Source organism: Balaenoptera acutorostrata, chromosome 9 (assembly GCF_949987535.1).
Source record: "Balaenoptera acutorostrata chromosome 9, mBalAcu1.1, whole genome shotgun sequence".
NCBI lineage: Eukaryota > Metazoa > Chordata > Mammalia > Artiodactyla > Balaenopteridae > Balaenoptera > Balaenoptera acutorostrata.
The window spans coordinates 1,912,144-1,927,204 of NC_080072.1; the positions used below are offsets into that span (position 1 = coordinate 1,912,144).

A 15,061-nucleotide genomic window follows, 5' to 3' on the forward strand; every position below is an offset into this window, starting at 1 on the left:
AAACCAAGACGGTGCTCAGCCAGGATAAAGCAAATAGCTCTCCTACAGCTGAAGGCGCACAGGCCTTGCCCCCAAGGAATGTGCCGGAAGTCCAATGGTTCTGCATTTGATAACTGTCCAGGGCATCCGGGGATGTGCGCGCCTCTCCTGGTCCCGTTCTTCTCATCAGACAAAATAAACTGTAAAGAAGCACCAGCTAAATTCCTGTGTACAGCAGTGGTGGAAAGAAAAGGGAATGCAGTTAAATTCTGTAGAAACATACATGACACCGCAGGAGAAAGGGCTTTGCCGGGAGCTGTAAACAGTGCTTCTTTCCGCAGTGGCCGCGAGGCTGTGACCGACCTTCGGGCTTCCCTGCTCCACCACCCCGTCCACATCTTTCCATGGGTCCGAGCGCTTCTCCTGCTGAATGAGGCCACTCTTCGTCGGGGACGGAGCTGGGAAGGAAGGTCTCCATCCTGTGGTCACCTCTGCCACCGACTCTCATCACCAGATGCACAGGATGAGGAGAGACACGGGGAACCCCTCAGCCCACCCACACTCAGTAGCAGCACCTTGTTTCCTCTTGATAGGATCACCCAGCCATCCCCGTGGCCCCCTTCGTGGCCTCTTAACCCAGTGGCAGAGGAGCCCCGAGTGGGCCAGGTGGAACCCCCCACCCAGCTTCCAACTCAAGGACACTATTGTTTTGTTCAAAGCATTCCTCTGTTGGTTACTAAAATGCCCAAACCAGGAGAGCAGGGACCAACAGGGCTGAGAGGCAAACGTTTGTGAGTCGTTCTAATCACAGGAAGGGTGCCGCCCCCCACCCCTACCCCCCACCCCATGCATCCTGATTCAGGGGAAAAGGCACTGCTGACTAGCGTGTCCTGCAGGACACAGCGTCAGTGTCACCGCACTGTCCCCCGGCCGTGGTCCTAAACCATGCCCAAGACTAGGCCGCCATCCCTCAGGGTCGCCTCCTTTGAGGAGCAGGGTACGTGGTGGCCCTCGGGAAGCCCATGGGCACCTCCCATTGCCTTGTTTCTTTGACTGTAAAGTCAGGTCCTTGGCCAGAAACAATGATACGTGAGGAACCGGGACAGCAAATAAGGCTTTAAGTAAGTAAATAAGGAAAGTGCCGGTGCATGCAGGGGAGAAAATCCAAATCCAGAACAAGGCCCAAGTCCAGTGGGAACAGTCGCTACCCTCCCCCACAAGGGAGGGGCCCATGATGTCTACGGTTGTGTCAACATGACAGGCGCCCAGGTGGGACATTACTTCTGGGGGAGTCTGGGGGGGGTGTTTCCAGGTGAGATCAGCATTGAATCGCGGATGCAGGAGAGCAGGTGGGAGGACACCATCTGGTCCCCGAGGCCTGAACAGAACACAAGGCAGGGGAGGGAGAACGTGCCCTTTTCTGGCCCCACCCCTTGAGCTGGGACAGCTCCTGTCACCTCCTCCTGCCCTCAGACTGGGGTTTACACCATCCTCTCCCCTGGGTCTCAGGCCTCCAGACCTGAGACCAAACCAAACTGGCCTTCCTGGGCTGCCAGTGTGCAGACAGCAGGTCGTTCCCAGCCCCCATGACCACCTGAGCCAATTCCTCATAATCATCTCTTTTTATAGAGAGGTAGGTAGGTAAATAGATGGATGATAGGTGGATGGGTGGGTGGATGGATGGATATAGAGACAGATATCCCACTGGTGCAGTTTCTCTGGAGAATCCTGACCAATACAGGGTCCAAAATCAGTGAACCTGCTACAGGTGGCAGGCTGGTCTCCCATGAAGATACTGCATTGCAGTGCAGAGCTGGACGCTGCTGTAACAAACCGAGCATCCGGCTGTAGGGTTGTCCAGGTGAGGCTCGGCGGCTGGACCACAGACGGCTCCCACTCCTACCCTCTGTCTGCTTTTCCCGAGGCCACTGGACAGCGCGGGGGTGGTTGGGGAAGAGGCTGCCTGCCCGCCACGGGGTTCCAAGAACCTTACAAGAGTCCAGACACCCAACCTCACTGGGCGATGCGGAGCAGCTGGGCCTGCCCAGCTACGTGACCCAGTGGACAGATGACACCCACTTCAGGATGGGAGGTTCAGGTCACCCTGCTGTCCCATGGACAGGAGTCAACTTCTCCCCTGGCCCAGAGGGAAGCCAAATGCTGAGTCGCAAAGGGAGGCGAGGTCCTTGCAAAGAGTGTGGCTGTGTGCTCGTGTGGGACTGGCGCTGAGATTCCCCATCTCAGCTTCCACAGCAGCCGCTGGGGCCATGGGGTCCCCGGGTCACAAGGACCAAGTTGTGTGGCCACCAGGGCACCTCCGCTGCTCTGCACCTCGCTCAAAGCCAGCAGCCCAACACGCCGCCTGGGTGCCGGTGAAAGCAAAGCCGATGCCCAAACGTGGTTTCCTCCACCTGTGCACAGGTGACCAAGGCTGCAGAGGGGACATGCTTGTGTCCACTGGACCCAGCGAGGACTTGTGTGTTCACAGGGTTTACTCTCACTCTGCCAGGTGCAGTTTTCACCGAAGTGACCAGACATGTCTCCTCCAGATCTCATCAGCACAGGATCTCGGGGGGTGCGGGGGACACGTGGTCAAGGTCCCTGTGGATTCAGCTGTGGCTGAGACCCCGAGTGTCCGTGTGGTCCCGAGGCAGGACCGCACTCCCGCGCTTCCAGGTGAAAGCAAACGGCCTCTGGTTTTCTGCATCTCTGGACAAACCTAAAAATGCAAAAACAAAACCAGGGATTCACTGGCCGAGGAGCCGCATGCCAGGGGGCAGCCCCGTGCATCGATTTGCGCCGATTAAGAACACCTGAAGCTACGGCTGCGCTTATGTCACCACCTGATTTCAAGATCCCCCCGCCCCCGCCCCTGCCCCCGCCCCCAATGGGGCACAGCTCACAATCCGACGACTTGATCCAGGGTTCCGTCCAGAGGCGGGGGCGCTGAATCACTGCGCGTGCGCGGGCCCACCCCCAGGGACATCGCCCAGCGGTCCTCTGACTTCTCGCTCCAATTTCAGGGCTCGCAGCAGCGCACACGTGTTCTTGCCCACAAACTTAAAACTTCTGTCCTTCTAGTAGGTGTTAAGTGGTATCACATTATGGCTCTAATCTCCTGTTCCTGTTTCCTGTTTTCATGATTATTGGCCATTTCTGTTTCGTATTCTGCCAAATGTCTGTTCATGTCTTTTGCCCACTTTTTAAATTGGATCCTATGTCTCTTTCTTCTGATGCATGGGGAAGTCTTTATGTATTACTGGGTAGAAATCATGTGTTACTTATATGTATTGTGAATATTGTCTCATATTTGTGACTTGACTTTCACTTTCTTTATAGTGACTTCTGTGAACAAATGTTCTTTCTTTGTTTTTTACCTTTTAATGAAAGCTTTAATACAGAAAAGAAGTAGAAAGGGTAATGCAGTGAACGCACATATATCCACTGAGACATCTCATTTTATCTGTCAACTCGGCAGGGCCTTGGTGTCCAGCTGTTTGGTCCAACCAACAGCTGGCTGTTGCCCTAAACGTATTTTTAGATGAAATTAACATTTAAATCAGAAGACTTGGAGTAAAGCAGGTCACCTGCCGTCCAGTGGATGGGCCTCGCCCAATCAGTCAAAGGTCTTAAGAGCAAAGACTGAGGTTTCCCAGAAAAGCAGGATTTCAACCTCAAGACTGCAACATACAGAGCCTGCCTGGGTTCCTGCCCGCCCGCCTGCCCACGGAGTTCAGATGTGCCCCCGTCCCGACGGCATGGACCAATTTCCTTAGAATAAATATCTCATTTTCTCTCTCTTTCCCTCTGTCTGTCTGTCCCTCTCTGTCTCTGTCTCTCTCTTTATATATAGACATGCACACATATACACACACATATATTTACTTTAAGATGTATGTATTGATATATGTAAGTTTCTTAAAGTCAGTTCCATACATCATGACACTTCAACCAGAAATAGAATAGATAAGCAGTTCAGCATTCATCTCCAAAAATGGAAGACATTCCCCAGCAGACCCACAATCCCATTATCATGGGGCTAAGTTAACAATAATTCCATAATAGCATTGAAAAACCTAATCCATATTCCATTTCCACCATGCCCCCCATTAGCTTTTATTGCTGGTTTGTTTACTCCAAGATTCCGTCAAACCCCCTGCTTTGGGTGTGTCTCCAGTCTTTTCTAATTTTCAGCAGTTTCCTCCCACCCCCAGTATTTTTCCCCACGCCACTAACTCATTTCAGGAGCCCAGGTCAGGTGCCCGAAGGTCCCAGGTTCTGGAGGTGACATCCTCACAGTGCCATCTGACGTGTTCCTCTCTCCCCTGTTTTTCCTGCAGCTGGAGGTCAGCACTAAAGGCTTGGTTGTATGGCAGCTGCACCACTTTGGCAGGAACCCTGCACAGGTGAGGCGTGGTGCTCCTTGCTGCCCATGCCCGGGGAGCATGGTGCCTGCTTGTCCCACGTGAGTGAGCCTAAGTTTGATCACTGGGGACACCAGATACTTCCACTGTACAGTTGTAGCTCTGGACGTCCCGGTGAGAACCAGTTCCCCAGCAAGCATCCTCCTCCTGGTTGTAGCACCTGTGGATCGTCCCTGTCTGAATCGATTATTTCACCAGGTGTGGCAAGGCAGCAAGTTGCTGACTGTGGGAGTCGGCATTGAAATTAGCCCGAGACTCTGCGGTATCTGTCTGACTACTCAAATCTGCGACTGTTTGCAAAAGGAGCCATCTATCATAACACAGAGGAGTAGCTGTGGGTGTATTTCAGTAAAGCTTTATTTATATTTGACTTGCGGGTCCCAGTTTGCTGACCACTGGCTTACAGCACTGTTTTCACATAAGATACAAACGTCATAGTATAATGTTTTAGTGTAAAACTTCATTACTTACTAATGACCAGTAAAATTCAATAGTTAGAGGTTAAGATAAATTCATTCTCTCCTATTAAATAAGAGCTTGCATTTGACTTAATGAACATTTATTAAAGTTTAATTTTTTAACACACACACACACACATTAGCCCCAGAGAGCCCTTCCTCCTGCTATAGTCATGCCCCCCTGTGCAACCCCCTTGTCTAGAGTGTGGGCTGATCTAGTGAGTGACTTACTTCCAACACCTGAATGAGGTAAAAGTGATGGGGTGTCTTCCGAGACCAGACCCAGCTTCCGTCCTCTTACCCTCTCTTGCTCGCTCTATGGGGAGTAGCTGCTGTATTGAGGGCTGTCCTATAAAGGAAGGCAGCCTCCAACCAACAGCCAGCAAGGATGAATCCTGCCCACAACCAGTAAGTGAATTTGGACGGGGACACTGCCCAGTCGTGCCTTCAGATGAGACTGCAGCCCAGCCACTGAGGGCCACCTTGTGAGACACCATGCAGTGCGTCCTGGGGTTTATCCTGTGAGAGACCCTGGGCCAGAAGACTCAGCACTAAGCCATGCTTGGGCTCCCCACCCACAGAAACTGAGATAATAAGTGTTTGTTATTTTATTTTATTTTATTATTATTATTTTGGCCATGCCACATGACTCACGGGATCTTATTTCCCGATCCAGGGATTGAACCTGGGCCCTCAGCAGTGAAAGCGTGGAGTTGTAACCACTGGACCGCCACGGAATTCCCATAAGTGTTTATTATTTTAAACTACTACATTTGTGGCTAACTGGCTACTCAGCCATAGATAGCTAATGTGCTGATTTTGCCATTCCTTTTGTGTCCCTTAGATGGCTCTTCTTTGGAAAGACACACTTTCCTTCATCAACTGAGACTTACTTGAGAACTTGGGAGATTCTTACTTCTATTTCTTCTTGAGTCAGCTTGGTCCATTCATAATTTTCTATCAATGTTTTCGTTTCATTGAAGTTTTCATATTTCATGGCTTACAACTTTTTTGTGACACTCTATTTTGGAATACTTATAGGTTTACAGGAAGTTGCAAAGAAGTGTACAGGGACCTCCCATGCACCCTTCACCCCTCCTCCAGGAAGCCTGATGGGAGAATCTGCTGTCTCAGCTTTCCTGAACGGGTCTTACAGACACTACTCAAAACATAAGTAACTAACAAAAAAATGGGGAAAGGGACATGCAGAGTCAAGGAACTCCTCCTAGCAGGGTGGAAATCTTTAGGTCGTTATTAAAAAATGGATTAATAAAAGGGACATTGATAGGAGCAAAACAAAGGTCTTCAAACAGCCCTCTCAAGGGTGGGTGGGACAAAGGGACCCCCTACTGAACCCCTAACATTAAAGGGCTCCCAACAAGTCTGGTCTGTTTCCCCCAGTTTGGAGGAGTGCAAGAAGCAGGAAGGCAGAGGTGACAATGAAAAAGCAGGCCTGGAATCTCCCAGGGACAATGATAGGGCAGCTTAATCAAGATAAAAGTTGACACTACTATTTACAATAGCCAGGATATGGAAGCAACCTAAAAGTCCATCAACAGAGGAATGGATAAAGAAGATGTGGTATACACACACACACACACACACACACACACACACACAAAATGGAATACTACTCAGCTATAAAAAGGAATGAAATAATGCCATCTGCAGCAACATGGATGGGATTATCATACGAAGTGAAGTAAGTCAGAAAGGGAAAGACAAATACCATACGATATCACTTATGTGTGGAATCTAAAAAAAATGGTAAAAATGAACTTATTTACAAAACAGAAATAGAGTCACAGATGTAGAGAACAAACTTATAGTTACCAGGGAGGAAAGGCAAGGAGGGATAAATTGGGAGATTGGGATTGACACATACACACTACTATATATAAAATAGATAACTAACAAGGACCTACTGTATAGCACAGGGAACTCTACTTGCTACTCTGTAATGACCTATACGGGAAAGGAATCTAAAAAAGAGTGGATATATGTATATGTATAACTGATTCACTTTACTGTACAGCAGAAACTAATAGAACATTGTAAATCGACTGCACTCCAATTTAAAAAAAAAAAAGATAAAAGGGTCCCTTGGCTCAACCCCCTGCTGGGGACCCAGAGCCTTGTGCACAGAGTGGGCCCCAGGGTCAGGGGTGGAGAGACATGGTCCAGGACTCCTTGATGCCGGAGCCCCGCGCGTGGTGGTACCAAAACCAGTTGGTGCAGCCAACAATCGGAGCGATGGGATGGGGAGAGTACAGGGGCGCCGGAGATGGTAGGATGACGGCAGCTGGGGCGTTTGAACAGGCTTTCGGTAAAGAAGTTGTGCCTCCCTTACCTAATGCTTTATGACATGGATATTATGTCATAGTGGGGGACGCATCCCCTACCTAGTATTGTGAAACCAAATCCTGTAGATGAAATCCCAGTGCAGGCCACCGCGAAGAATGTCAGGGTCGATGGAAGCAAGGTCAGACTTTGGAGGAGCATTGGAATGTTTGAACAGGCTTTATGGGATGCGACTGCACCTCTTCCACCTGATGGCACTGGGGGCATGGACATGGTGCCCGACTGGGGGCGTTTCTCCTGCCTGAGCCAGTAAAACAGGCATGTGACTCCACCCTTCAAGCTGCGTTCACCAGACATGCTAAATGGGAACCAGTAAGACGACCTGAGCCACGCAGTGGGGAGTAGAAGCTGGGGCGCTAGGCAGGCAGGTCCCTGTGCGATGGTCCTGCGTGAGGCCGAGACGGGGGCTCAGGGCAGAAGCCTGCGGGCACCGCCCAGTAATGACCACAGGCACTTGGGATGAGAGAACTTCCGTTTGGGTGGACTTATTACCTTGTTATCAGACACCCATTGGAGCTACCCCAGTAGTCGAAGGATGTAAAATGATCACGGATCCTGAAATACCCATAAAGTCCAGGATGATGTGGAGGAAATGCTCTCACGGGGGCGGTGCTGCCTAGAAGAGCCCTATGATGACATGGAAACACTTTACACCGGGTCGTGCAGCCTGGGAAATGTGAGGGGAGACCCTCCCGGGCGGGGACCCTCTGCTGGCCCAGGACTGGCTCCCCCCAGGACAGACCGAGTAAGGAGCTGCTGGATTCGGCTGTCACTTGGACAGCGCCCTGCAAACAGCTCTCGACTGACCGACCCAGAGCTGCTCGGTGTGCGGACAGCAGCAGCAGCCAGTTTGGAAGGCCTCCAGCCTGGCCGAGGAGGGTGCAAATAGCTCAGCCTGGCGTCCTGCAGGCTTGCGTGTGCTGTCCTAGCAGCGGGGGAAGGACCGAATGGTGGGAAAAGTCCCCACGTTCGGGTTTTTACTGACACATGGGCAGCAGCCAACGACCCGGCCATATGGTCAGGCAGGAGGGCCGTGGAAAACTGGCCTATCACAGGGATGCCCACGTGAGACGTGGTCCCATGGAAATCTCCATGGGAATCTGGGGGGTGCGTTCAGGTATGCACAACATGCCAAGGAGAGCTGCTCTGCCACCAACAAGAGACGGAGGCGGCCAGTGACCATGTGGGCGTTCCCGGGGGCAAGGCCCCGGTCACAGCTGGGCTCCTGGGTCTGCAAAGGGGTCCCGACAGGAACAGACGCTCACTCGGGATGGGGCCTGGCTGACTCCATCTGATCTGAGCTGTAGACACGCAGAGCCACAAGAAACCGGAGCAGAAATGTTGCACCAATCTGGGCGGCCAACTGCCATTTCATCAGAACGAGGAACTCACTCTAGGGCCCAGAATGTCCAGCACTGGCAGAGCTCCCCTCCTCAGAGCACAGGTTGGACGGCGGAGGGGGACCAGCCGGGCGGGCGTTGAAGCACAGGGAGATGAAAGCATGAGGGCGTGCTCTCCGCGTGGGTGGGTTGGGGGGGTGATCCCACCGGAGGGTTGCTGCTGTTTTTCTGGTGGAGCTGGGGCAGCGGGGCTGGAGGACGACGCTGGTACGACTGTGCAATTCCTGCAGGGCCAGTGGGGGGCACACTTTTTTCTTTCTTCCCCACGTCACCTCAATTTTTTTCCCCTAATTGCTGCAGTGGTCACAGGGCCAAATCTGCAACTACAAGTGCCAGAAGCAGGGATGATTCCTAGGCAAGAGATTCCAAGTGGAGGATTTCCCTGGTGGTCCAGTGGTTAAGAATCCGCCTTCCAATCCAGGGGACACGGGTTCGATCCCTGGGTGGGGAACTAAGATCCCACGTGCCGCGGGGCAGCGAAGCCCGCGCGCTGCAGCTACTGAGCCCATGTGCTCTTGAGCCCGCGCACCACGACTAGAGAGAAGCCCACACGCCAAACCGAAGAGCCCGCGTGCTGCAACTAAGACCTGACACAGCCAGATTAATTAGTTAATTTTTAAAACTGGTTAAGATGGTAAATTTAAAAAAGAGAAAAAGAAACTGTAACTATGTTTTCAAACCTGATGTCAGAATTCCTGAAGAGGCCAGTGGTGACGTCGCCCCATCTGGCAAACCTGGGGCTGACAGCGGATGCTGCTGTGTGGCCAGGGGCCGAATAGCCCGCTAGCCCTGCACCTGCGTGGACGGGAGTGGACGGCGGGGGAGGACTCTTGGGGCTCGTATCCTGGCCTGAAATCTAGACCAGCTTGTCTGGGTACCAGGGGAGGGAAGGAGAAACAGCAGCTGAGGGTGAAGAGATGAATCAGTGGGTTCTGTGATGTCAGGAAGGAAACCCGGTACTACACCGACACCTGAGAGAGGCCCCGAGGAAGACGGCAGCAGTCCTTAGCTCAGGCTCAGTGACACCAGAGGCCTGAAAGCTGAGGCCGCGGGGACAGGGCCACTCCTGTTCTGGAACCTGACCAGATCAGATGGAGGCCTGCAGTCCCGAGGGGCCTCACCCTGGGGGATATTCCCACCTGATCAGACTATGGACCGGGCCGATTCTAGCAATGTGCCAATATCTTTTGACGTTTATGATCGCTTTGCTGTAAGGGATGCAGTCAGAGACCAGAGGGTGGCCTGTGATATAAGAAAATATAAACATTTGGTCTTTGTTCTGGTTCCTGGCACACAGGCCTAAAACCCTTGGCATTTCTTGGGACTTCCCCGGCGGTCCAGTGTTTAAGACTCTGCACTCCCAGTGCAGGGGGCACGGGTTCAATCCCTGGTCGGGGAACTAAGATCCCTCATGCTGCACGGTGCAGCCTAAAACAATAAATAAATAAGAAATTAAAATGTAAAATAAAACGCTTGGCGTCTCTGGAGTAATGAGCGTCCTTTTGTGAGCTAATGAGATGAAGGGTATCTGGGGGCCCCTAGATCACTTCAGGATGAGCCCTGGTCTCCAAAAACACCAGGTGTGATTAGAGGTTTGCAACCGTCAGCGCCCCCTCTCGACCTCTGGGGAGGGGAGAGGGGCTGGAGGCAGAGTTAGTCCCCGTGGTGGTGATTTAATCAGCCATGCCTATGACTGGAACCTCCATAAAAGCCCCAAACCGACGGGGTTTGGTTGGAGGACAGTGGAGGTGCCAGGAGAGGTGGTGCACCCAGGAGGGTGTGGAAGCTCCTTGTCCCCCCACCCCCCCACCTGGTCCCAAGCATCTCTTCCATCTGGCTGTTCCTGAGTTACATCTTTTATAATAAACGGGTGATAGTAAGTAAAGCACTTTCCTGAGTTCTGGGAGCCATTCTAGGAAATTATCAAACCTGAGGAGGGGGTGGTGAGAGCCCCCAACTCCCAGCTGGTTGGTCAGAAGTAGGGGTGGCCCTGGACTTGCGGATGGCGTGGGGACCATCTTGTGGGGCTGAGCCCTTAACCTGGGGGTCTGACACTAACTCCAGGCCGACGGCGTCAGAACAGACTTGGATTCCCCACTGGTGTCCAGAGACTCAGAGAACTGGATGTGGGTGCTGGGAAACACCCTCAAGGGGCTATGATAAGTAAAGCTGCTATGGACACCTGTGTACAGTTTTTTTTTTAAGCTTTAATCTTTTTTTAAAATTAAGAAAAAAAAATTTTTTTAATTTATTTTATTTTTATTTACTTATTTATTTTTGGCTGTGTTGGGTCTTCGTTTCTGTGCGAGGGCTTTCTCTAGTTGCGGCAAGTGGGGGCCACTCTTCATCGCGGTGCGCGGGCCTCTCACTATCGTGGCCTCTCTTGTTGCGGAGCACAGGCTGCAGATGCGCAGGCTCAGTAGTTGTGGCTCACGGGCCTAGTTGCTCCGTGGCATGTGGGATCTTCCCAGACCAGGGCTTGAACCCGTGTCCCCTGCATTAGCAGGCAGATTCTCAACCACTGCGCCACCAGGGAAGCCCCTGTGTACAGTTTTTTGAGTGGACACAATTTTTCATTTCTTTTGGAGAAATGCCCAAGCCTGTAATTGTTGGGTTGCGTGGTAGTTGCATGCTTAGTTTTATTGAAAAGTAAACAAATAAAAACCTGCCAACGTAATCAAATACTCTCTTGCTATCATTTTAATCTCCTGCTGAATCTGTTGGTAGGTCCCTTTTTACCTTCCTAACATTTTTTCGTTGTTTTCGTCCTTTTGCGATCCAATTCGCCAGACTTTGTTAATTTCGTTCATCTTTTCAGGGAAGCTTTTGGCTATCAACCCTCTCTCCTGTATCCACCCCCGCCCCCATTTCATTATTTTCTGCTCTTCCAAGGTAGGTATTGTTAACTTCCCACAACGATTTCCTCCTTTGGCCCTTCGTTGTTTGGGGTAAATGTTTTAAACTATCTTGTTCCTGACTTCTGGCCTCCTGAGTCCTTGGCCTTCATGGAGACGGTCTCGTGGCCGACAGTGGAGGGACGCGCTCCAGGGGCACCCTGCGCCGGGCCCCACGTCCGCTGTCCTCAGAGCGCCCTGGCGAGGCTGGCCCGGCTTGGCTTGGTCCTTGGCCTGTCCTGACCATGTGACAATGAGCACCCCTTCCCCCCACCCAGGGTCAGCCGGGGACACTCACCCCACAGCAGGCTCCTGAGACAGGCTCTGGTGCCCCCAGCCACAGTCCTGCCACATTATCTGGTCCCATAGCTGCCCTTCTAATGGTCACAGGCCTCCCAGGCCTTCCTTGTGACTCCCCCTGCCCCCCCAGAATGGGTTCTTGCAGACTCTCCAGGAGCTGCAGGCGGACGGTGCTCAGAGGCTCTGCTTGGCTTCCATCCCAGGGCAGCCAGGCCTCTTCCTTCCCCGTCTGGTGTGTGCCGGCCGCTCAGGTTTTCAGCGCAGGACACTAACCCCCCAGGGGTGCCCCGGCAGATGACACGCGATGTGCTGGCGGCGGCCTACTGCTTAGCCAGGGCACTGCTGTCTGTCTCGTCATATTGACACACCCTTCCGTATATGTGAAAACATTTCACAATTTCACAAATGTACAATGCAACGGCGGAGGCCCAGCAGTGCCCCCTGCCCCCTGCCAGCCCCAATGTCCCAGGGATGGTAGGGGTCCCCGAAGTCACACGGCAACCTCCACCCCCAGCGCTGGTCTGGGCGCTTGGCAGGCACTGACTCGCTCCAGCCCAGGAGGGCCCAGGCCGTCCTTCATCACACAGACTCGGTGCCCAGCAGTAGGAGAACTCCCTCCCCCAACCTGCAACACTCGCTCCGGGGGGAAGGGCAGTGAGGGGCGGAAAGGCTGACATCCACTGTCGGGGTGCAGCATTGGGGGGCCTGGCCGGTGGCAGGAAGGGGCCACCCCCCACCGGGGGTTCTCCGGCCCCGCCGTGCCCGCGGGGCAGCCCTCCCTCCTGCCGGCACGCAGCCCGCTGAGTCCGGGGCACCTCTCCAGATGGGTCAGGGTGACCCGGGAGGACAAACATCCCAGCTCTCAGACCAGAGGGGATTGCAAGTCCTCATCACTCGGCAGGGCGAGGGGTGGGCACCGGTGGTTTCTGTCCTCTGGATCAGAAAGCGCCCAATCCAGGGGACACGTGCAGCAAGGGAGACCCCCCCCCCAGGCCCCAGGCCCGGGTCGGAGGCCCTGCCAGGCCTTGGGGGCAGAGGTCACACAGCAATCCCCGCAGCCAGGCCCTGGGTGTCCCTCTGTCCACATGGCCGGGGTGTCTGCCTCACCTCCCCGCCAGGAGCTGGGAGACCTCACGGGGGGAATGAGAGCGCTTACCCTCCCCCACTGGCTGTCGGGCACCTCCGGGCAGCTCTGGGGATGGCGAGGTGCGGGTTTTCGGGCACTTTGTCCGTGAGGACACACGTCCAGGGGGTCGAGGGCCTTGGTGGGCAAGGTCTGGAGAGCCCCGGGGAGCTGGAGTCTGCTGTGCAGGGACCCCGTGCCTCCCACCTGCAGCTTCAGGGTTCCCACCCCCGCGTCCAAGGCCAAGTCCCTTCCAGGCTGCCAGGACCCAGGTTCAGAGATGCTGGAGGGGGGCTGGGAGGATCGGGTGGCACAAAAGAACAGCTACCGGGCTGCTCAGGGTCAGAACCCGGGATTCGCCGGCTGCTGCCTCCGTCCCAGCCTCAGCCCCAGAGCTGGAGGCTCCAGTAAAGCCGGGGCTGGGGCCCCGCAGGGCCCCCCGGGGTTGCCCGGTGTCCAAGTGTCGGCAGCCTCTGTCTGGGCCGCGGAGCTCACTCTCAGGTCCGCCGCCTGTGGCCCGGCCCAGCCTGGGGGTCCCTTCACAGCCTCCCACTGAGGGGTGTCCCAGGGTTCCCCGGGGTCAGGCCTGACCCCCCACACCAGCTGCAGCACCAGCACTGGAGGCCACAGTCAGCCCCTCCCCTGTTCACTCAGCTGTGCCCTCCTCTGCCCACTGGACCAAAACCTGCTGGGCCCACCCCGGGCACCAGGACACGGCTCGGAGCTGGCAACGCCGGCGGTGACAGAGGAAGACCCGCCAATGGGCCACAACCTCGTGGGGTGGCCAGCGAGATGAAGGAAGGAAGACGGGGCGGGGTGGGGGCCACAGGCGGCGCTGCGAGGCTCTCAGCCCAGCTGGTGGGCAAGCTGCAAGCTGAGGCCCGAAAGGCCAGGGGGATGAAGAGGTGTGTGCCTGTGTGTGCATATACGTGGATGTGTGTGCACGTGGGCATGCTTGTGTACATGTGGGTGTGTGTATGCACATGCATGTGTGTGTGCACCTGGCTGTGTGTGTGTGTGCACGTGTGTGTCGGGCAGGGTGGGGGGGAAATTCCAAGCAGAGGAAACCAAATGTCCAGCTGCTCGGAGGTGAGGGCCCTGTGTCAGGAGCAACAAAAGCTGGACGTCCAGGGTGGGGAGCGGCGACGGGACGACGAGACGGCTGCCAGCCCCCCCCACGCCCACTGGACGTGCCAGTCTGCTCACTCCTTTCTGCACCCGACGGCCGCTGCCGGGGCTCTCGGGCGCTGACGTGCACCTGACCCTCCCTCTGACCTTTGCCTCGCTTGCCCCAACTCAGACGTTGTTCTGGGCCTCTGTCACCAAGCTTCTAAAATCCCAACTCTGGAAGCAGCTGGCTTTCCAACTTTGCCAACTTCTGAATTCCTGGATCCGCGTCCGTATTCACTTTCATTTCTGCTCACAAAGTGGGCCTTCTTCTCGACCTCACCTCTTCCTTGTACACATGAGGCCAATGGCACCCAACACACACACAGCACAGCTGCACACACACAGAGCACACTTACATACACAGCACACCTGCACACACACATCATTCTGTTTTCCGACTTCTGCCCTTGGCTACTGGCTCAGTCCCCTCACAGTCCCCCTGCCAAGTGACCACGGGCGTTTTCTACCAAATGCAGGGCCTCAGCATCACGTGGACCACCAACCACCATCGTTCCAGCCTCTGCTATCGGCTCCCTGGCCAGTGTAACAGAGCAGAACTCCCCCTCCATGTCCTCCGCCTGCCTTTTGTCTGCAAAAATCTTTAGTCAAAGAATAAATTTAATCAGAGAAGTGAGAAAATGTAGAAAGAAAGAAAAACCGTCAAATAAGATAAAATAATAATGGTTTAGCCACTAAACAAAGTCAAGGACCTTTAGTTCCTCCTCCAGGGCTGTAGATCATATTCTGAGCCATGTCCCTTGAGCTGTTTCGCAGATACTGAAACCCCACCAGGTGGAAGAAGTTAACTCTAAGCTGCCCACGAGCACAGTAGACTCCAGACCAACTGGAACCAGAAGGCTGGTGATGTTGACTCCTTGTTACCTCACCACCAACCAATCAGAAGAACGTCCACGAGCTGATCACACACCCCACAATCCCCGCCCCCACCCTG

General features: G+C 54.1%; 1 protein-coding gene across 1 annotated transcript in view; it reads left to right on the forward strand.

Moving 5' to 3' along the window:
* The window catches only part of TSPAN32 (tetraspanin 32), a 45,564-nt gene that overhangs the window by 15,696 nt on the left and 14,807 nt on the right, over positions 1-15,061 (forward strand). The window contains exon 11 of the mRNA XM_028163605.2: positions 4,320-4,385. Coding sequence (XP_028019406.2) covers positions 4,320-4,385 — 66 coding nt within the window. The remainder of the gene's footprint in view (positions 1-4,319; positions 4,386-15,061) is intronic.